Below are 18,959 nucleotides of genomic sequence, written 5' to 3' on the forward strand. Positions count from 1 at the left end.
GCTCAAATTAACTCTAGTGCTTCTGGTGCCCCAAGAGCTATACTGGGGTCTTCCTGGGCAGCTGGAGACGGATAGAACTTTTATTACTCCCGATTTCAGATATGGCAACAGGGAGAAAGGAAGTGACTTGCCCAAGTGAACCTCACACCACTCATGGCACCCAGAGTTGCAGGTCATGCCCAGGCTAAGGCCCCAAGGGCAGTGGTGTGCAGACTCAGGCATGTGGATACAGGGGCCTGTGGGGACACTACAAGGGCCAGAGCATCCCAGGATGGGGCTCAGTCTCCAATGGAGGCCTTACATTGGCCACATGTAGGGCAGGGATTAGGACAACACCATGCTTGCTTGGCCAACTGCCTCTGCAGCCAGCTCCAAGAGGCGAGGATTCCTGTTTTTCTGGAAACTTCCCTTGCATCCACTTAGGTTTCCCTGAGCCGTGAGGGAGGAAGCCCTCACTGAGACTTGCAAGAAACCTGAGAAAACCGAGTCATGTGAGGGGCTCGGCACACCTGGGTGTCTGTGGGGCACAGGGAGCAAGACCAAGCCCAAGCGATGGTGCCCAACCAAGGAGGCCTGTGGCAGGCCTACTGCAAGGTGGGCAATGAGTCGGGCGCAAGCCTAGACACCTCCTAGGCCCTGGGGCTCTGATGAAAACATTGAGGCTGATCCTTGAGAGGGATCTTCAGCAGTTGGAGGCCTGGGCACCTGCTGAGATCAGACATCTACCTGGGAAGAATCTTGCCTGTCTCCTGCCTCTGGGGTGGCCCTCAAGGCTGGGACTCCCATGTTTGCCACGCCAGGAGGGCAGGCCAGGGCACACAAGGATAAGCAGGTGAGGTTCCAGAATCTAATCTTCAGACGAGGGGCTTCCTGTATGCCCCATCTGCCTGTGTCTTGCCTGAGCTGTGTGTATAGGGGAGAGGGGGACATGGAGTCTGAGGGTGTCTGCATCTGTCTGTCTGCCATCTCCATTCTGGGCATATGCATGAGATCAGGGAGGGCCCCACTGTCTCACGTCTCTAGTCAGGAAGTGGCAGCTGATTTCCTGTCCCTCAATCTGATGAGCCTCTCTTCCTCCCTGGGCCCCGCGCTTCCTCTTTGAGACCTATTTATGCCTCAAATGCCACGAGCTACTTGGGGGACACTGAGGGAGGGCCGTTGCCTAGAGATGACAGATGAGGAAGTCTGGCCCTCTCTCTGCTGGTCTGTTGCTCCCAGCAATGACTTTAATCAGGGGCATTTAGGGGGTCTTCTGGGCCTCTGCAGCCCCCAGGTTCCTGGGTCCCTTGTCTTTCCTGACCTCAGTTTCCCATCTCTGGGGAAACCCAAACTTCTCCCCTTCATGTCCCTCTCTCGGGCACAAGTCTTTTGGATTCCCAAGGACTCCATGTGAGAGAGAGGCAGGGAAGAGGGGCTGGAAATGGTCCCTCATTCAGCCTAGCCCCATCCCTAGCAGGCAGGCTCGGTTTCACTGTCCTGGGAAGCTGCCGGGGCTACAGCACCCTCCTTCCACTTTGAGCTTCCAGCAAAGGGTCTGGTGGCCTATGAAGATGGGATTCATGAAACTACAGGATTGTTTCAGAGCAGGGAAACTTGAGCTGCCTTCCCATCACCTCTGAAGTCACCTTAAGGCAGAGTCTGAAAGGACCAAGCTGGATGACCTGCCTTCTAGTGCTGCTTCAGGCTGGCTGCCAGCCTCCTAGGCTCCAAATCTGGGTCCAGGCCCCTCCCTGCTCCCTCCTTTCGACTGCCTGGGTCCCTGGTCAGCTCAGATTGCTTTTGGCCCTGGAGGAGCCCTGGGAGCCTTGCTGGTGTCACTTACACCCTCCACTCTTTGCTAGTGTCACTTACACCCTCCACTTCCCCTGCCTCAGGACTGGCTCATGGCCTGAAGACTATCCTTAGATGCAGAGGGACACTTACCTGGGAGAGGGTCATGGGGGAACCTAGGAAATCACTGCAAGGGGGTGGGGGAGGGGTTGCCAGAGCAGCAAGTGTGGTGGCAGGGCACCAGCCCACCTCCCCTTTCTCAGAACAGATCAAGGAAGCATTGCCCAGTCACCCTTCCAGGGACAGGCTTGCTCCTGGCAGAGCCAGGAACAGCAGGAAAATGAAATTCCCCAGGACCACTGTGAAAGAGGATTTAGTCACTGTCCGACCAAAGAAGGGATCCCAAGAGTCATCTCAATAGCCTGGAGTGCCCTGCAGCATGGTGGGAGGACTGGGGGTGGGAGGATGAAGGCCACCTGACCAGGCCCCACAGCTACTGAGAGTCTGCCCAGGTCTGTCTGACCCAAAGACCACACATGGCCTTGACCTCTAAGCACGTGGCCTCCCTGGGGGAGCGTCAGCAGGAGCAGAAGAAGCCGAGGAGGTGGGAAGAGAGGAGGTGGGCCAGGACTTGGGGATTTCTGAGGCCTAGAGCTGTGTGCCCATTTCAGACCCTGTTCTAGGAACCATGGACCAGAAGGCAGCTAAAGCTAGCACCCAGGAGGTCCAGGGCCAAGTAATGTCCTGGGGGCTGAGCAAAGCCCTCCAGCAGTGCCAGGCAAGGTCTCCCATGGGCTCTTGGCTGCCCAGGGGCTGATGGGTTGTGAGGGCTGTGCAGGCTCAGGCCAGCGCTCACGAGGGCGTTCACTGGTCATTCCATGAAGACCCAGTGGACAGAGCCCTGGCCTCACAGATCATGGAGGTAGACATCATCACTATCACTTCAGGTGGTGATGAGTGTTAAGAAAAACAAAGCAAAGTAAGGAGACAGGGAGTAAGAGTGGGGTGAGGAGGTGTGGGCGTCAGGGAGGCGGCATCTGAGCAGAGACTGGAAGAACATGAGGGGTAAACCACCAAGGGAGTGTTCCAGGCAGAGGGCAAGGAGAGTGCAAAGGCCCAGATGCCAGACTGGGCCTGGGGTTTGCAGAGCTGCAGGAAGGCCAGTGAGGCTGGAGCAGGGGTGAAGGGGGCAGTGGGACAGGTGCGGCTATGCAGCCAGCAGGCCTCGCAGGCCAGAGTTGGGAGGCTCGGTGTTCGGTGTTCGGTGTTCGGTGTTCGTGAGTAGAAGCACAGTGCGTGTGGAACATTTAAAACCTTTTCCTGTGGGACGGGACACAGTGGGCCAGATCTCCTAGGGCTCAGAAAGCCCATGCCAGGGTTTCTCAGAATGCCTAAGGGCAACCTGCTTCGGAATCATCGGGGTTGAGCTGGGATGTGAGGGGGTCTAATTGACAGTTGTCAATAGGCTCCCTCTAGCTGCGAAGGGTGAGGGTGGAGGCTGGACCAGGGTCGGGGCCATGGAGGCGGGAGAAATGGCAGATTCTGGCTGGCTTTAGGAGGTGGAGCTAAGAGGCCTTGCTTGCTCTAGGATGGGTGAGATAGTAATCAAGGCTGACCCATGACTGGGGGTGGTGGTTACGAGGACAAGGAAGCCTCAAAAAGGGTAGATCTGAATTGCCAGAAATCCAGAGTTCCATTTGGCCATGGTGGCTTCGGAGACCTGTTCGACCAAGTGGATGGTCATAGGAGGCTAGACACAGGATCCTGGGGTCCAGGACCATGGTCCAGGGCAGACCTCAGTGTCAATATTGTCAGCATAGAAGTGGCATCAAAAGCAGACATTGGACAAGGCCACCCTGAAGGATGAGTCACTGGAGTGAAGAGGAGGCCCCAGGCCTATTGAGGTCATTGCTGACCAGGCTGGGGACGTGAGAAGGACGCAACAAAGAGGACAGAAGGGGTGACAAGGAGGTGACAGAGACCAGGACAGAGGGCATCTCTGGGAGGAGGGTGACCTCAACTGGGACACTGGGGAGGAAAGGTGTGGGTGGCTGGGGAGAGTGCTGAGGTGAGGAAGGGAGGATGAATACTTTGAGGAATTCTGACTTAAAGGGAAGAGAAGATACTGGTGATAGCTAAAAGGGGTGCAGGGCCTAGTGGGTCCTGGGTAAAATGGGAGCTGTTTTATCTTTGTGGGCAGGAAAAAATGCAAGATAGGGATCAAGTGACAAGGCCGGGATGGCAGGAGCAAGTTCTGGAGGGGGCGGCCCAGGACAGGTGGAGCCGGTGGGTGCAGACACAGCTGGGAGGCTGGCTGAGTGGCAGATGGGGTCTTTTTCATCACATGATGCCGCATTGTCCCCAGTGAGGTCAGTAGCAGGGTCAGGGGTCAAGAGCGTAGAGGGAGAGGGAGGTGATGGAAGTGAATGAGGAGAGGAAAGACGGTTTCTGGGACAGTGGGTGGTTCACTGGTAAGCAGATACAGCAGGATCACTGGGCAACACTGAGAACCCACTGGAGATCTTTGGCCTGGAAACTCTGGCCTTGTCCACGGCCTGGTCTCAACCCAGAGTACTCAGCATTGCTCTCATCCACCATCCTCCATACCATCTGTGTGGTAAAGACACACCGCTCAGACCCCGTGTACCCCAAGCTCCTGGCCCTCCTGGGGACCCTAACACTGCCAGAAGCCTCCAGGATGCTGCCCAGGGCCCCGGTTGCCTCTGTCCTGGCCCCACAGGCCATGTCGATTGCCACAGATTTGACTTTCTGTCATCTATGGTCCTAAACTCAATCTTGATCTGCTCTTTTCCAGCCCCCCAGGATGCTCTCTGACCCCCGCGACCTTTTTTTCCACTAAGGAAGGACTGGGCCAGCCTCAATTCGGGGTTTCGCTGCATCTTCCCCCCTACTCATAGCACATTGGAAACCACTAACAACACCCAGTCCTAGCCTAAGCTGCATCTTCTCCCTCAGGAGTGACCACCTGTCCTGACCCTCTGTTCCCGGTTCCCTCTGCCCAGCCTATCTCTGTCCCAGGAGGGACTGGGGCATAGGTTAGATGCTCTAGGCAAGAACCATGGGTGCCATGACCCAAGTTCCCTGGTCGTTCCAAAGCTATAAGAGGTGGCCAGTGTAAGAAAGAGGAGCCCTTGGCCACATGCTCTTGAACTTGTCCAGCCAAGAGCCCAGGAGCTTGGCTCCTTAGTCCTGCCGAAAAAGGAAACAGGACAGGGGAAGTGAGGTGATACCTCTGGGCCCTCCAGCCAATCTCCCTGAAGTGCCTCCGTGAGTGTCTCCCACGCATCACTGAGTGCACAAAGCCGTCATGATCCCTTTTTGGATGAGGAAACAGGCAGTGTGGCTAAGGGGCTGGTGAGCAGTGAGGCCAGGACTAGAGCACAGCAGCCATGTACTCCCCCTCCTCTCCAGCAGGTGTTTGTGAACTTTAAATTCCACTGCCCAATCCTTTCTTCAAGTGACATCTTACTGGGGATAGACAGAACAGTTCTAAGAGCTGCCTTGGTAGGGAGGAGTTGGGGGCACAGAGGCCTCCCTGCTTGGCTTGACAACTCCTTCCCCAGAGACATGGCCCCCAAATCCTGCCCGGGAAGCCTGGAGAGTTTGAGAGCTGCCATGCTGGCACAGTAAGAGACAGTGAGAGGGTATCACCGCTGTGCCCTCACAGCCAGGATGTGGGGCTCCCAAAAGCTCCTTTCCAAGTTGTTCATAGAGCACCCTGACTCTGCCCACGTGACCACTTACCCGAGACGGTGACCACGATGTACTGCTGGGACACTGGGGACGGGGTGGGCGTGCCGGCCGGCTGCGAGGGCGTGGGGGCAGCCGGGAGTTCCGTCACGTACTGCTTCTGGCTGCCTGGTGGTTGTGCCTGGGGCTGAGGGCTCTGCAGCTCAGTGACATACTGGGGCTGAGGGGTGGCGGCGGTGGCAGGTGGCTGGGGGGGCTGGGGTGCTGCTGATGGTGGTGGCGGCGGCTGGGGCTGGGCCTGTGGCGGAGCCTGTGGTGGCTGGGAGGGTTGCGGGGCTGCCTGTAGCTCAGTAACGTACGCCTGTGTTGCCATGCCAACAGTGGGGAAAATGATAATAAATAAGGCTTTTTTTTTCTTCCTTGGGAAGAAGAAGGGGAGGGGGTAAGAGGAAAAAGAAAACAACAAAAGAAGGAAAAACAAGAATTAATCTACAGGCAGAGGAAACCAGGGACAACTCCTGGCTCCCTAGAGACACGGTTGGGTTCATCACTCATTTAATTAAATCCTGAGGCATGTGGCCAGATATATCCAACACATCACTGCAAGGGCACTGGGTATGGACCAAGTCTGATCTGTGCCTCTTCCATTTACCTCTGCCCAAGACTCCTGACTTCTTCTGTCCAAGCCCCTGGAGCCAGGGTGGGTACCTCTGTGCTGGGGGGACCTTGGGCCCACACCCATGGACAAATGATACAGTTCTCCTGCAGGCCGGGCACTGTGCTCAGTGCTTTCTTTACATTATTTCACGTTCAACTTTGCAACAATCACATCTGGGTTTGGATTCAGTCTGCCAGATGAGGAGTTGAGACTCAGAGAGGTTAAGGAGCTTGCCCCAGGCCACACAGCAGGGAAGTGGCAAGGCTGAGTCTGAACCCCAGTTGCTCTGAGTATTTGATTAGTGGGCTAATTGCTGGAAAGAAAAGTCATGGGAAAAGTTGTCTGCCAGCCAGCCTGTACTAGCTTCCTACGTGCCCACCATCTGGGTTTGGATTCTTGGCTGAATATTGTTCCCAGTGGGTGCCAGACACCAGGAAGATGTTTGAATCCAAAAGCCCCCCTGAACTGCTTATGGCTACAGCTTTCAGGCCTTTGCCCAGGGGCAGTTAGAGGTGGACACACCAAATGGGAGTTCATCACAGGGAGAGTGCCCTACTGGGGCCAGAGGGCAGGCCCAGCAGCTGTGCTGCCCTCAGAATGGGGCCCATTTGATCAAGCAGAGGCAGCCTTTCTGGCTCTTAATGGGTGTTGGTCCCTCTCCCAGGTGCTGGACTAGGAAAGGTGACCCTCTTTCTAGGCCCCGCCCCTTCTCACTAAACCCCACCTCTCACTAAGGTACCCCATCCCATCACCTGAGCATCTAAGAATGGTGGAACAAATGCTTGAGTGGTTCAGAAGTGAAGCTCCAGCCCCACACCTTTGTGGCCCTGCTTTGCACCTGTAGTTGTTTGAATTATAGAGCCCTGCCTGGTCTGACTAAAAATGGGATTTTCAAGGGGAAGGAGGAGAAAAACAACTGCTCCTCCTTGACCAGAAGCCCCTGAGGGTTTTGCTGTGATTAACTCCTCACATAGCCCCGCCCCGTGTGAAGAGCCACCACGCCCATCTTAGAGATAAGCAAAGCTAGACTTTGGGGTGAGCTGTCAAAGGGTGCACAGCAACTGGGGAAGGATTTGAACCCAGGTCTCTCTGACCCTCAGACATGCTCTTAGCCTCCAGCCCTACTTAGGAAGCCAGGCTCATTTATTTCTCACAAACAATAGTTTTCAGGTGGGGAGACTTGAGGGGCCCCCACCCCCACCTGCCAGAGGTTAGCCACCTGCCATGGGCCCCATTAGAGCAGCAGAGATGGGGAGTGGGGAGCTCACCGAACAGCCTGAGGGATGCTGGGCAGCACAGTACTTCCTCTGTCCCTCCCTTCCTGGAATCCTTGCTCTACTCTTTAATGCCATACCCAAGAGATGTCTAAGTCAGTAGGGGCCAAAGCAGGTGAGAAACCCTGGATGGGGCTGATGTACAAATTAAACTTGGCTACCTCTTAGCTAGGTGACTTGGGAAGGGGCCTCCCCTCACTGGGCCTCCACTGTTCTGTCTATGAAATGAGGAGGACAGCAGGCCTACAATGAAAGCTTGCTGAGTTCAGTCTGGTTGTGTGGGAAGCCTGCCTGACCAAGCACAGGATAAGCACTTAGGAAATGGCTCTAGTTCCCATCATAGCCCAAGGCCCTTTAACAAAGCTCCAGAAAAGAGGACAAAGCCATCAGGCCCTGCTCTGGTCTGTGGAGTACAAAGGAAATGGGGGCTTCTGTCTGCACATGGGTGTGCGCATTTGCATGGCTTGCTGGCTGGCATGGACAGAGCTGGTAGAGCCCTGGGGTCACCCTCCCTGGCAGGCCAGGTCATTAGGGACAGAGGGCAGAGGCAGATGGGATAGGCCCTGGTTTAGGTTATGGGGAGGCATCCACCAGGCACAGTGGATGAGTAGTTGGTCTTAGTGCTTCCCTGCCAGGGACTCAGGCTATAGGGGGAGATTGCCCACCTGGAGAGGGAACAGACTGCTGTCTGCCATACACAGGGAGAAGACATCTTGCTCCAGCCTCTGCCCTCCCCAAACTCTTTCCCGCCAGCATTAGACAGGCCACCTCCCAGGGGCTCCTCACACCATCAGGTCCAAACTCTGGCTCAGTTCACATACTCAAGTCACTGTAGCCAATCAGCACCTGTCTGCCTGGTGTCAGACTCACCTCGACATCAACTCTGGCCTGCCTCTTAATTCTTGAACACATGACTGACCATCCTCTGGGCCTCAGTTTTCCCATCTGTCACCTCGGCATGATGAGAACAGCAGATTCATAGGGCTGTTGTAAAAATCTGATGAGATCAGCCTAGCACCAATGAACTCTGAGAAGTGGAAGCTGCTATTGTTATTATTCATTCAACAAATATCAGTGCCAGGTGGGGATGGAGGGGTAAGGAGACAGGCATGATCCTTGAGCTCTTGGAAGAAGGCACCAAGAGGGAATCTAACTCTGGTGTCATCAGCATTACCTGGAACTAGTTAAATGCAGGTTCCTGGGCCCCATTGCCCAGAGTCTGGGATGGCCGTGGAATCTGCTGCTTGAGCTACCCCCACTCTGGGATGATTCTGAGGCAGGTGGTCCTGGGGGCACTTTCTGAGAAAACTTGGCCTGCATTTTCTAGGACCTAGGAGAGTGAGACCTTTGTGGCCCCTCCCACCAAGAAAGGGCTTTAAAAGCTCCACATTCACTGGTGCTTTCTCCTCAAGATACAAAGCCCAAAGGCCTCATCCCTTCCACTCAGGGGCTAAGATGAGCTCAAATGATGAGAGCTGAAAGTCTGAGCTCAAAAAAGGGACAGAGAGATGTATAAAACAGTTCAATCAACTTTTCTACTGGAGGCCTTCTCAGCACTGTCATTGTCAGTCTCCAGGAGGGACAATACAGGATGCCAAATTTCCAATAATTATTCAACCAGGGAGCTCTTTTTATTTCCATTTGTGGATGACCAGGTTAATCAGAGTTCTGTAGAGTATTCCCTAGAGAGGAATGTCGCAAATCTCTATATAGCATGAGGTGTTCCCCATCTCTTTGAACATGAGACTCCTTTCTTTACAGATCAGGGCACTGTAAGATAAGGGAATTACTAAGCAAATCTGTTCCTCGGCAATGAAACTGCCAAGAAAAGCACCCATGGCTGCACCTATCTTCAAAGCCAATAGCTATATTTTTGGAGAATGAATAACTTCCTCCAGATCTGTGGCTGGCAAACTACTGTAAAGGGCCAGAGAGTCAATGTGTTTGGCTTTGTGGGTAGTCTCTGTTGCAATGACTCAGCTCTGCCACTGCAGTGTGAAAGCAGCCATAGATGATATGTAAAAAAGTAAGTGTGGCTGTGTGCTCATAAAACTTTATTTCTAGATTAAATTTCATATAATTGAGATTAAATTTCATAAAACTTGAACGTCATATTATCTGTATCACAAAGTACCTTTCTTTTGACGTTCCCCCCCCCCCCATCATTTAAGAATGTAAAAATCATTCTTAGCTCATGGGCCATAGTTGGATGCCAAATCCTATAACCAAATGGTTTACATCTTAAATGAGGCCTGTAGGAGGAAAGGAAAAACTCATCCTCCTTATCTGTAGAATGGCTTCAGTTAGAAACTTAGAGAAGAATAGGGAAATTAACTCTTATTACATGGGTTTCCTTCATCCTCTATATTCCGTTTATTAGACTTGTCAATAACTTCTCCAAAACAGATCCTAAGGCTGGACACTTCTCTCCATCTGCATCAACACCATGCTAGTCTGAGCTGCTATCCTCTCCTACCTGGACCCCTGATACCACCTTGTCACTAGCTCCTGGCTTTACTCTTGCCACTATAGTGTATAAGATCCTATGAAAACACAAATATATCTTGTTATTCCTTTAATCAGAGGCTCCAAGACTCCCCATCAACAGAGAATAAAAATCCAGAGCCCTTCCAGTTACCTACAGGGCTCCGTAGGATCTGGCCCCTCCAGTCTCTGCCTTTCTCATGCTGGATATTCTAGCCACAACGTTTCTCAGTCCTAAAATGCTCCAGGCCTCCTCCTGCCTCAGGACTTTTGCACCAGCTCTTCTCCCTATGGGCATTCTCAACTCATCTCCAGCCCCATCCTCCACAACTGGCTCCTTATCATTCAGGTCTTAGTTCATTTGTCCTTTCTTGGATTTTAAATGCCCCTCTCCCCAGTACTCTGGAGCACATACTCCTGTTTTATTTTCTTCCTCGCCCTGTATTTCCCTGTTTGTTTATTTTCTTCCTCCTTGTTCCTCTTCCCTCCACTACCAGACAGGAAGTTCCCCAAGGGTAGAGACCTGACCTGCCTTACCCATCGCTCCATCCTCAGCTCCTAAAACACAGTGAGGTCTCAGCTCTTACTGTCAAATGCATGTCCATGAGCCAGGAACACACTAGTTCACTAGTTCCTGCTAGTGAGTGTCAAAAACCTGTTGGAATCTACTGATTGGTGAGAACTTGTGAAAAAGTTACTGACTCCTGCCAGCAGCAGGCTTGTGCTACAGGGGCAGGTGATGCCTCCTGGTCCAGAACGAGCCCCCTAGACCAGGAAGACTATGCACTGTGCTGTTGGTATCTGCAAGTTGCATTCCTGGGGGGCGGGGTCTGCCTGGCCCATCCCTTGTCCTGGGCCCCAAAATGCTGGGTGTGTGTGGGGAGAGGAGGGCGAGGACCGCTGCTCCAGAGACACCTTTCCCATGACATCTACCTCCCCCCGCTCCGACACATACACCCAGCTGCCTCCTGGAAAGCTTGGGGTTGAATCAGGGCTTGGGGCCCAGGGACAATTTTTCTTTCTGGCTACTTTCCCAATGCCAGAGAAAGGCCTTAGCAGGGTGACACTTTCCCACTAGACACTCAAGTCCTGGTATCAATCTCCTGGGATCCCTGTCACCAGCCACATAGCCCAGCAAATGAGCCAAACTTTCAAGCCACTAGGCTCTCACCCAATTCAAAATGATAAAAATAAACGTGAACAGTGTAATTCTGAGGGCTGAACAGGAAGCAACAATCATTATAATAACAGTAGCAGCTAACATAGTCTGAGCAATTACTGTGTATTTGATGCTCAACTTGTATTCTCTTATGAGATCCACAGAACAGTAACATGAGATTAAAATGATCACCAATGATCACTGCCCCCAGCTTAGACTGAAGGAAACTGAGGCCCAGAGAAGTGAAGTAACTCACCCAAGAGCACAAAGCTAGAAAGCAGTAGCCTGTTTTCAGGACAAGCAAACCAAGCCAGTGTTCCCTACCCTAGTCAAATGACCCCTCTGGGCTTGAGCCCTTCAAATGTAAAAGTTATGGGGTGTTGGGGAGGCAGTCAACAAGAGTAGATAATTGGAATCCTCTCTTTCTGTTCAAAATTCACCTTTGTAACAGGTGATGATGATCTTTCTGGCAACTTGGTTATTTCTAGATTTTTACTGAAAATTAATCTCCATCTTTCCTAACTTTCAAAGGGCCTTGCCACCACTCAAAGAGAGTGTGGCCTAGAAATATTCCCTGGAGAAATGAGATGCCCCCACTTCCCCCACCCAGCCTTATCTCAAATTCTTGGGGTAAAGCTTTGGGAGAGCTTGAAACACAATCCATCTCCTTGAAGTTTATTGACTGATTTTAAAAGTGGCAGTTTGCACACTGCCACTCAGCTCTGCTGATGCCAAGCTCCAAAGCAAGATAGAGAATAAGGAAAGTAGACTTGGCTTGGCTATTAAAAAAAAAAAAAATCTTCCCCAAGCTGGCAGATCTGGTCACCTGACAAAGCAGTCCCTCAGGTTCTCCTTTAACAGACTTGGAGAACTTACTTCCCCTTCCCTCTGACCTCAGTGTCCCCCTCCTGTCCACGTGGCTCTGGAGGCTAGTACCAACTCAGTGACATGCGACCCAGTTGACACCAACTTGACTGACACAAAAACATTTGGCCAACACAAATCTAAAGAATTTAAGAAACTTCCTCAGGTTTGCTTCCCATTCCCAGAAAAGGACACCTGGATGGGCAGAACAGCTAGGAATGGTTGGTCCCATCTCTGGTAACAGGCCCCCTGCCCAGGTCCCATACCAGGTCTGAGACAGCAGCCCACTGAGAAGCAATGAAGTTTCTGTTCCTCCTACTCAGCCATTCAAGATCACTCCTCCCTGCTACAGGCTTCGCTTTCTGCAAACCAAAATCCTCCAGGCTAAAGCGATTCTCCTACCCACAGCTTCTCCATGAAACTTTGTCTCTGCCTCATCTCAGAGAGAAGAATACAGATTTAGTGAGATAGCAGATTTAGTGAGATAGCAGGGTTGAAATAAAAACGAGCTAACAGTTACTCTATCAAACACATTCAGAAACATTAAATGGGGTAAAAATTCAAAGATGAACCTTAGAGAGATCCCTGAAAGGAATTAGTAAAAGGGGCGATGGCAATGGTTCTCCCCATTTTACAGGATGGAAAACTGAGGCCACGGTTGTAACAGGTAGAGTCCTGGGAACGACTGGGGTTTCTAAAGGGACTCAGCACAGGTGGCCTCCCAACGCTTAGGAAAGCGGAAAGGCCCAGGCGGTACCTGCCCCGCCGGGTTACTGGGGGCGCCGGCCTGCCCCGCCCACATCTTACGAACTAGCTCCACCCACGCACCTCGGCCCCCATCTCACCCCTCCCTAGCTCCTATTGGCCTAACCTCCGCAAGCCCGCCCCTCAGCACCTTCCGACATATAAAAGCCCCCCGCCCCGGCCGACCGGCCTCCACTCGCCGAAGGCCTGCTAGCGCCCGCCCCTCGCGGGGGCCGGGCCGCGGGGCCCGAGGCGGGTGGTGTCGTCCCAGCCGGGCCCCGGCCCCCTCCCCCACAGCCCCGACAGTCGCCGCCGCCATTTTGACCGCCTGCCCCTTCCCCCCGAACTATGATTACAGAGACACCGACCGCCCGGGCTCGGCCGCCCTCCCCGGCCCGGCCAGCAACCCCGGGGCCGCCCCTGTTACCTCGGCTTCTCCCCACTTCTGTCCGCAGAAGGGCTTTCCAGAGGTCTCGGAGGCGATGTTGGGAGTGGGACGGAACGTGCCAGGGACCCCGGGCCGGGCCGGGGGGGGGTAGGGGTGGGGGTCGGCCGGGCGGTTGTTGTTGTTGACTCGCGTTGCCGGGTTGCTTGGTCGCCACGACTACCGTGGCTATGGCGCCTCCGTTTCCCTCACCGGGGCAACTGTTGCTACCCACCCTACTTACGTCACGGGCCGGGGCGGGGCCCAGGGTGATTGGCGGCTCCGGGAGAAGTGATTGGATGGTGCTAGGCCCTGCCGCTAAGCCATTGGTCCCAAGGCACGCTTTTCAACACCCCCTTGAATTTCTGGCACTCTGATTCATCAGTAGGAATGTCCATCAAACGAAACTGAACCATTAAAGGCAGCGGAGCCCGTCACTCCCGCAAGGAAGCAGCGGGCTAAGAATAAAGGGGTTGGGTCTGTGAGGTCGGGATTGGTTTGCGGCTATAAAACCTGCCTTCTGGTTCGACTAAAGGGACTTCAGTCTGCCCCAAAGATTTGCCGCGCTCCCTAACTGGAGGCTTTGCGCATACGCAGCACGCAAGGCCTTCTGGGAGTGGTAGTCCGCTCCTGCGTATTATAAGTTCTTTACCAAATATAAAGGACGAGAAAGGAAAAGATCTCTTCCTTCAACTTCTTTCTTCCTCGTTAGCCAGTTCTTGGCCTCGAGCGCTGACGTCACGGGAGGAATGCGGCCACGCACCGCTGCTCATCTGTGACATCAGTGGCGGAGGCTGGGCTCGGGGTTCGATGACGTCACGGGGCGCTCTTCCCCTACCCCCATCGCCCTATGATGATAGGTTGTACGTGGGGAGCCGAGGCGGGGTTTGATACCAGGTCCCAGCATCCAAGCAACCCCCGTCTCGCCACCTCCGCCCAGACCTAGTTGAACACACGGCCGCCGAGTCTTCTACCTCTCTGCCCCTTGGAGTCGGTAAAGGTCACTGCACCCGGAGGACCGCGACTATCTCAGCCCGGCAGGCGGCGCGGGGCGCCCTGGGAAAGGTCTCCCGCAGGCGAAGGACTTAATTAGCTGCTTCCGCCGAGGGCGATAAGCTAAGGTCAGCGCTCGGCCCCTCCCGAGGGAGTTCAGACTGCTCGGCAGGCAGGACTCCGCACCGCCCTCCTCCCTCTCTTCCGGTCCTCCATGCCTCAGTTTCCACAGGGGAGAAGAAAGATGAAAGGTTGAGCGCCTCGGGCGCAACAACTCAATCATCAAGATAAATATTCTAATGTAGTATTTTTTAAATATCAAAATTAATGGAAAAAATCCATGATGAACCGCCAAGACTGAGATTAGGGTGAAATGAGTCATGCAAGTGCAGAATCAGAGCTTGTCTTTTGTACTTAAAAAAATATATATTTTTGATCATATTTTTGCATTGATTGATTTTTTCAAACAATAATCTTGACGGTTTTTAGACACCCCGTTAAATTTCGTGCCCCAGTCCCTACCAGAGACAGGAGGAAGGAAAAAGCAGTCTTAGAGCCCAAAGTTCGAATTCCAGTTCTGCTGTGTGACAATGAAACAATCGCTTCATCTCTCTGAACTTGTTTCCTGGTTCAACCAACATTACACTTCTGTGCAAGACCCAGGCTGTAAAAGTGAAATAAACAGACAAGTCCTTAGACTTTCCATTCTACTAGGGGAGACAGAATTATCAGTTCAATTAATACATAAAAAATAGGTTTATAAGGGCTGTAGGAGCAACATTAGAGGGTGTTCAGGAAGAGTGAGATGATGCCATGTTACCTGAGATGGGGTCATGAGAACTGAGTCTGGGTTGTGAGAAGAAGCAAGCTCCCCAAAACTGATGTGGTGGGAACTGCAGAAGCCAAGGCCTAGGGGTTAGGAACAAACATCTGGCTGGAGTAGAATAAGCAAAGAGGAAAGCACCAGGAGGTGAGTCAGAGAGTTAAGGTAGCCAGATGAAATCCAACACCTGGCAAAGTAGAATATTCCCGTCACATGACAGGTCAACAAACAGAGGCTCAGAGAGGGAAGTAGCTCCCCCAGGGCCACACAGCTGGAGGCAGCAGAGTCCAGACAGAATGACTGCTTATCTAGGACTTTCTAGTGTGCTTTGCTTCCCCTGGGTGTGCCCCACAGTGGAAGAGGAGAAGCAGCAGCAGCCCTACTCTGCCTGAAAATGCCAGCTGAGCCCCAGTTCTAACAAGTCCCCACCCCAGAATTAATGAGTCTTTCAGGCAGGAGGTGCCCAGGATCCATCCCAGTTGGCAAAGCAAGTCACTCAGCCCCTGTAGCTGCTGCTGTGCGACAGTCCAGTCCTAGGGCCAGCCATGTAGGAGGGGGGACCTAGAAATTGTATCACCTCTTACCCATTTCCTCACCTTCCCGAGTCTATAAACCCCAAGGTGGCACTGCCATGCCTGGAAATTATTTCTTCCATCGCAAATATTCATTGTAAGTTTTCATGGCAGGGAAGGCAGCGTAGGGCTAGAAATGATCTATATTTTTATCTGATGGTTGTTGCACTGGTATATAAGTATAAAATTTTCCCGAGCTTTCCACTCTAGATCTGTGCGCTTTATGTATGTTAAATCTGAATTCGAAAGTTTAAAACACAGATTTATTATACTTTTGAAAGCATCTCTCCATCAACTCCTTCTTGGAAACACTGGCAATTAAAAGTAAGGAATTAAGCATGGCTTTGTCTTCCCAGTAGTAGCTGTGTTTTACAGTCACCAAACAGTCCAAGAAGAATGCTAGCTTTAAAAAAAAAAAGTGTAGAAGTAATGAGAGAATTAGAAAAATTACCGTTTTGCAAAAGCCAATGAAATAATAGATTGAGGCACTGATCATCATGGGCATTATAAAGCATCAGGTGAGAGAATAATGGGGAACAAGATATGTACAGGGCACCAGAGGGCTCACTGGGTGTAGGGGAATGGACTTTGCCACAGGGGCCAGAATGTCACCAGTGTCAGCTTTGATGAAGCTCAGTATCACAGTAGAGGGACCGAGGGCTTCATGGGTCTCTCAGTGTGATGCAAAAGGAAGTTCACAGCTTCCCTTAAGATATATCTTGCCAAAATGTTAAACTTGGCTCTGATCAAGTCTCTCAAACTAACATTCAGTTGACAGGAAATGGAAGGGATCTAGAAACAAATGACAGCATCAGGAAGCAACAGACAAATCCAGAGGGTAGAATGCACAACTGTTCCAGTTTCTCTTAACCAGTCAGTCATGAAGAAAAAGAGTGAAGACCATTCTAGATCAGGCAGCACTGTTGACGTTTGAGTCTAAATAACTCCTGGTCATGGGGCAGGGGGGCTGTCCTGTGCATTGCAGGATATTGAGCAGCATACCTGGCCACCATCCTCCAAATGTCAGTGGCACAACCCCTCGCCACCAGGTGTGATAACTAAAGATGTCTCCATGCACAGTCAAATGTCCCTGGAGATACTGCCCTAGAGGAGAGTGGAGCAGCTGACAGAAGGACCCAGAGTACCCAGGCCGTCCACCAGCAGAGACAAATATGTATTCTGTCTTGTTTAAGTCAGTTACTGGCTTCCCAATAAATTGGGAGAACTATGACTTGGCAGTTCTGTTCCAAGTTTTTCTATTCATTGAAAGTTTTGTACCATATAAGATTCTTCATTGAGGTGGGACATTGGAAGCAATACAGGTGTCTATTCCTAGGGGACTAGAAAAGTGAAATAAGAAGGCCGCACGATGCAGAATATTACACCAATCAACAGAGAAGGCAACAAAGTAGCTCTTTAAAAATGTAGTGTTGATGGGGTGAAACTCGGACACTATAGCACTCGAAAATAAGGCAACCTTGCTCTTAACTCAAGTGACAAGATGAAGAGGTCTCCACAGAGTTTTGTTAAAAGGAAGAAAAAAAATGAATTAAAAACTATCCCCTAATGTGCCAGTGAGTAACAAAATTAGAATCTGACACTCGGTCCATTGCAATGCAAACAGAATGTCCTTCTGTTAGGCTGGCATTTTATCATAAAGCTGATGCATTTCTGCTTATTCTACATGAGGTATAGTGAAAGATTAGCAGGCTGGTTCTTTGAACAAACTTTTCAAACCATGTACATAATAGGATAAAAGAAAAACTATGTGTATTTGCTATATAAACACTGTGCAGATATATCCATGGGTAAAATGGAATGTAATGTCAGATATGGTAGCTGCTAGTCCCATGTAGCTATTTTGGGAGGAAAAGGATGCCTTTTATTTCTTTTTCTTGCCTAGCTGATCTGGCGAGGACTTCCAATACTATGTTGAATAAAAGTGATGTGAGTGGGAATCTTCATTTGTTCCTGATCTTAGATGAAAAGCTTTTAGCATTTTACTGTTGAGCATATTAGCTGCGGGCTTGTCATATATGGTCTTTATTATGTTTAGGTACACTCCCTCTGTACCCAGTTTGTCGAGAGGTTTTATCATGAAAGAATGTTGGATTTTGTCAAATGCTTTTTCTGTATCTTTTGAGACAATAATATGATTTTTATCCTTCATTTTGTTAATGTGATGTATCACATTGATTTATGAATGTCGAACCATCTTCACACCCCTGGAATAAATCCTACTTGATGGTGGTGCATAATCCTTCTAATGTGCTGTTGAATTCAGTTTGCTCATATTTTATTGAGGATTTTTGCATCTATGTTTATCAGGGATATTGACTTGTAATTTTCCATGTAGCTATTAAAACTAAAAGTAACTAAAATAAAATACAATGAACAATTCAATTCCTCACTCGCACTGGACACATTCTGAACACTCAACAGCCCTATGTAGCTAGTGGCTACCACATTGGAAAGCACAGATATAGAACATTCCTGTCATCAGAAAAAGTTCTATTGGCCAGTGCTGCTCTAAACCAACACTAAAAGTCATTTTGGAGACTCAAGGAAATTTAAATATGTACTTGGGGTAAGATGATACTGAAGAATGATTGTATATTTCATTAAGTGTGAAAAGTTTTATGATTATATAGAAAAATGTCCTTTTTCAGAGATGCATACTATAGTCGTCAGAGAAAAAATTTTATCGGTAAGGTTGAAATGAGAGAGTGTGGTTAAAACGCCTAGCACAAAAATAGACATGTATCAAATTCTCAATATATGTTCATGGTCGTTAATTCAAAAATTTGGAGAAATGACAAACTGGGAAAAATATTTACAACTCGTTTCCTAACCAGATGATAAATCACTTTAATATATAAAGAACTAGAGATCAAGAAGAAAAAAGATCAACAACTCAAAAGAATAACGGGCAAGAAGGTGACTAGAGAGGAAAGAGAAAACTATAAATAGCTCTTAAACATGTGAAAATATGCTCTGCCTTGCTTTTGGTGAGGGAAATGCAAATTTATTCTGAAATACCATTTTTCACCTGTCATGTTGGCTGAAGTCCAAAGGTTGATACACATTCTGTTGGTGAGGCTGTGGAGAAGCAGGAACCTTATCCATTGCTGGAGGGAGTGTGAATTAATCTGATCCCCAAGGGGAGAAGTTAGGGAATATCCATAAAAATTATAAATGCACATGGTCTTTGAGCCAGAAATCTCACTTTGAGGGATTTCTCTACAGACACACTTGCCTATGTATGAAATGACGGTTGTACAAGGTTCTTCACCGCCATGTTAGCCTAAGAACAAATATGAAAAATATCGGTCTCTGGGAGTGAAATTAACGATGGGGCATCGACACAGCAGATCGTTATGCAGCTGTAGAAAAATAACAAAGATGCATAAAGGGAGTTTGGTAAGGGGAAATCTCTAGCATTTATCAAGTGAAAAGAAAATAGACAAAGTTCAGAAGAGTATA

At 50.4% G+C, this 18,959-nt stretch overlaps 1 protein-coding gene across 16 annotated transcripts in view; it reads right to left on the reverse strand.

The window, feature by feature from the left end:
- Positions 1-14,453, reverse strand: part of RFX1 (regulatory factor X1) — a 31,784-nt gene extending 17,331 nt beyond the window's left edge. For 4 of the 16 annotated variants that reach the window (XM_023525624.1, XM_023525623.1, XM_011384473.2 and 1 more), the window contains exons 1-2: positions 8,284-12,732; positions 5,536-5,896 (exon numbers count right to left, since the gene is read on the reverse strand). In XM_023525624.1, the coding sequence (XP_023381392.1) occupies positions 5,536-5,896; positions 8,284-8,358 (436 nt within the window). In that variant the 5' untranslated portion in view covers positions 8,359-12,732. Of the gene's footprint in view, positions 1-5,535; positions 5,901-8,283; positions 12,734-13,091 lie in introns of those variants that run through there. The other 12 variants (XM_023525626.1, XM_023525625.1, XM_011384474.2 and 9 more) reach the window with 10 other exon arrangements.
- Positions 14,454-18,959: the final 4,506 nt, after the last annotated feature.

Source organism: Pteropus vampyrus, unplaced genomic scaffold, assembly GCF_000151845.1.
Source record: "Pteropus vampyrus isolate Shadow unplaced genomic scaffold, Pvam_2.0 Scaffold583, whole genome shotgun sequence".
Taxonomy (NCBI): domain Eukaryota; kingdom Metazoa; phylum Chordata; class Mammalia; order Chiroptera; family Pteropodidae; genus Pteropus; species Pteropus vampyrus.